General features: G+C 41.6%; 1 protein-coding gene across 1 annotated transcript; it reads right to left on the reverse strand.

The window, feature by feature from the left end:
- Positions 1-769: 769 nt before the first annotated feature.
- LOC104943913 (polyserase-2-like) lies at positions 770-3,640 on the reverse strand. The gene is made up of 5 exons (XM_010769380.1): positions 3,541-3,640; positions 3,037-3,212; positions 2,686-2,951; positions 2,492-2,601; positions 770-2,393 (listed from the first exon to the last, which is right to left on the reverse strand). The coding sequence occupies exons 2-5, from the start codon at positions 3,138-3,140 to the stop codon at positions 2,136-2,138; spliced, it is 738 nt and encodes a 245-aa protein (XP_010767682.1). The 5' UTR covers positions 3,141-3,212; positions 3,541-3,640; the 3' UTR covers positions 770-2,135.
- Positions 3,641-3,646: the final 6 nt, after the last annotated feature.

Raw genomic sequence — 3,646 nt, forward strand, 5'->3', positions numbered from 1 at the left:
TGATGAGAGAAGATGTCCATATTTAAATAGAAGGAAAAAGGTACTTGTGGGTTTTCTTCAGACTTCATGTTGTTTTATTTTGAGGGATGAAAACGTTCATTCCCGCTATTCAAAAGTGGGGACGGATAACCCACGAGTACTGACCACAGCTTATAAAATGTGTTAAAAATGAGGCGGGACAAAGTACACTTTTTTAAATCTACATTAAGACTTTCTTTACCAATTATTTTATCAGCTCTCAACATAATAATAATAAGCAGTCAGGAGGATGTTGGTTCAGAGGGGGGAGGGGCGGGTTTAAGGATAAGCAGAGTTGAAGAGGTGGGTTTTGAGACGGGACTGGAACAGGGTGAGGGAATCAGACTCACGGAGGTCTTGGGGGAGGGAGTTCCAGAGCTTCGGGGCTGCCACAGAGAAGGCTCTGTCCCCGAAGCTCCGGAGTTTGGCCTTGGGGATTGAGAGCAAACCGGCTGAGGTGGATCTGAGGGACCGGGGTGGTTGGTAGAGGATGAGGAGGTCAGTGAGGTAGGGGGGGGCCAGATGGTGGAGGGCTTTATAGGTGAGGACCAGGAGTTTGTAGTGAATGCGGTGTGAGACGGGAAGCCAGTGGAGTTCTTTGAGGACCGGGGTGATGTGATGCCATGATTTGGTGTGGGTGAGGAGTCTGGCGGCTGCGTTCTGGACACGCTGGAGTCTGTTGAGGGATGTTGTGCTGATGCCGAAGAGGAGTGAGTTGCAATAGTCAAGGCGGGAGGAGATGAAGGCGTGAATGAGTCGCTCAGCTGCGGGGCGGGTGAGAGAGGGACGGAGTTTGGCGATATTGCGGAGGTGGAAAAATGAGGTTTTTACAACTTGGCGGATGTGGGGGTCGAGGGAGAGGGTGGGGTCGAATATCACACCAAGGTTGCGTGCCTGGGTGGAGGGGGAAACAGGGGTGCCATCGATGGTGAGTGTCAGGTTGGGGGTTTTGCTGAGGGTGGATTTGGAGCCGATGAGGAGGAGTTCAGTTTTTATTACTGTTGAGTTTGAGGAAGTTGTGTTGCATCCAGGATTTTATTGCAGTCAGACAGGATTATTGCAGTCAGACAGGATATGTATTTATGTATATGTGAGTTTATCTGTTACCATAACTCAAAGTTGGGCTTTATTTTTTAACTTTTTGGTATTATCTGTAATGTAAATGTTTTTTATGGAAGAAATATCCGTCATACCATTCTGATGATTATCAGACTTAGGAGGTAATTGTAAGTATATATAGTTAAAAAAATCTTACACGATTCAATTGTAACAGTTGAATTAGCAAAGGTCCCTGATATATTAACATGCACCATGTGACAATTACAAGTAGACATCGGTTCTTATTAAGGGGTGAAAACCACATAAAAAAGGTCATAGTCATGCAATGATTAAATTGAATGGCGGGGTGGAATTTAGTGCACTGTACAGCCATGTGATGTAATGTGACAAGAGGCTTTACAAAATGAGATTTGTGTTATCCAAAAAGTCCTTTAAATGAAACATTCCTTTTATATTTCTGCAAGCTGTGCTGTTGTTAATGTTGAACATTATGATCCCCTGGATTCTGTTGTTCATCATATATTGTACTGTTAAACTGCTGACATTGAAACTGCAATATTGATCGAAGTATGTTATACAAAGAGACATTTGTTATGCTTCATCAGTATTTATTATGCATGTGATTAAAATGACTTTTTATTTGTCTTAACATTTTAGTAAACTCACACATGACCCATCACCACATTTTTTATGTAGAAAGACACAAGCGGTAGAACGGCATATAGAATATATTAGAACTTCTAAGTTGTCATTCATTTAACTGGATTCAGAGAGGTACGTTATAAAAAATACATTTCCCTGTATCATACTACGATAAAATATATTTGTTGTTATAAATATATTAACTTATTTGGACAAGTGACCTTAGTATCTTAAAGGACACCTATCCTGCTATATTTAAATGATATATTGTAGGGCCATACCTATATCAGGTATATTTATACGTTTCTGTTTTCAAAATACCAAACAGATCATGCATTTTAGCCGTGCCTCAGAATGGGGGCTTTGAATGATTTGTTCAACTTTTAAGTGCAACAATGAACTACTTCACAACAGTACTAACATCCTGACACCAGAAACAGTGAGGTAAATGGGATAGCGAAAGAGAGGACTAATGAAATTGAGAAACTTGCTGCATTTCCTGTTGCTGGAGACGGCATGTCCCCAACTGTCTCCTTTAAGAAAGAGCTGAATCTTGAAGCTTTGGCAAAGACCTGCGGATCAGCACGGACTGATTTATTTCCACTCATAGATACAACGGCAACCTGGAACCAAGAGGAGTCTGACTTGCAGAGCAGAGGGCCGCCATGATCCCCCTGCAAAAAAACAAACAGGAATCATCATCAGTGGGTTACTGAAAACATCTGTCCAATTACAAGGAAAACTGATTGCTAAATTTGAAAACTCTATTTACCTGTTGAAGGTTCATGGCATAAGTGCAAATGTTGTCAGAACCAGACCCAGTCCCACAGCTTGCCACTTGAGTTTCTATATCCCGAAGACCTAAACCGGCTTTTTGAGTGGCTGAAAAAATGAATGTATTGATGAAGATTAAGATCTACTGAATAATACAGATTAAGTGAGCAAAAAAGTATGATAGAAGCTTACCTCCGCTCTTGATGCCCTTATCCCAGCCTGCCACCCAGCATTGAGTTCCAACAGGGAAGCTTCGGGCTTTGCTAACGTCCATACACACAGGCTGGATAAAATCTCCTGTGCTGGCTCGCTTAGTCAGCTTCAGCAGAGCAATATTGGGGCCCGTAAATTTGCTCAGAATAATTTTCTTAACGCCCCGAGTCATCACAAACTCCTCATTTCCATTCACTAGGCGCGGGCCCAGCAACACTCTCCACTCTCGCTTATCTGGATTTGAGCTGTCAGGAGGATGAAGAGCAACATATTGCATTATTTCACTGCTAAATGAAACTTTTATAAACCAAAAAATGCTTTTATACTTACGTGGAGAAGCACTGGGCAGAAGTGAGGATAAAGTTTTTAGATATCAGGGTTCCTCCACATGTGTAGACCCCATTTTTGTAGAGACTAACCATCCAGGGCCACATCCCTCCAGGTACACGATCACTGTCCCCGGAAGCACGGCTGTTCAGGCAACGACAAAAGCTCTTCAGAAGTGTCTGAAATACAAGACAGGTTACAATTTTTTTTGCAATACTTGGCTTGTCTTTGGTAAGGTTGGCGGTAGGGCTATAGACACATAACATTTTGTCTCATTCACTTGTTTAAACATATTATTTTAAAGAGACAACACTTTTCATATGTAGGGTCTCCAGTTAAAAAGGTATACAATATAATCATAACAATTATAGACACTTAATTAAAAATGACATGACGAACCTTGGTTAAAAAAGTGTCTTAAATTATCGACAGAACATAATAATATATGTGGGTTGGATAATATAATGGAAACTTGAGTTTATGTGAAGGTTTGAGAAAGAACTTTACATTCAGCGCTTTTTGTGGATCCTGGGTCAGTAGCAGAGTCTGGTTCTGCAGTAGTAATAGTTGCAGCAGTGACAGGGGGAGGTAGCAGACCAGGACAGGTGTAGCT

Source organism: Notothenia coriiceps, unplaced genomic scaffold (genome assembly GCF_000735185.1).
Source record: "Notothenia coriiceps isolate Sejong01 unplaced genomic scaffold, NC01 NC01_scaffold00007160, whole genome shotgun sequence".
Classification (NCBI taxonomy): domain Eukaryota; kingdom Metazoa; phylum Chordata; class Actinopteri; order Perciformes; family Nototheniidae; genus Notothenia; species Notothenia coriiceps.

Excerpts from the sequence above, each read along its gene's own strand:
- LOC104943913 (XM_010769380.1), bottom strand. The coding sequence starts at position 3,140 with ATGTGGCCCTGGATGGTTAGTCTCTACAAAAATGGGGTCTACACATGT. Across the intron at positions 2,602-2,685 it reads TAAGGGCATCAAGAGCGGAG|CCACTCAAAAAGCCGGTTTA; the intron begins GTAAGCTTCTAT and ends TCATTTTTTCAG. Across the intron at positions 2,394-2,491 it reads ATGCCATGAACCTTCAACAG|GGGGATCATGGCGGCCCTCT; the intron begins GTAAATAGAGTT and ends GTTTTTTTGCAG.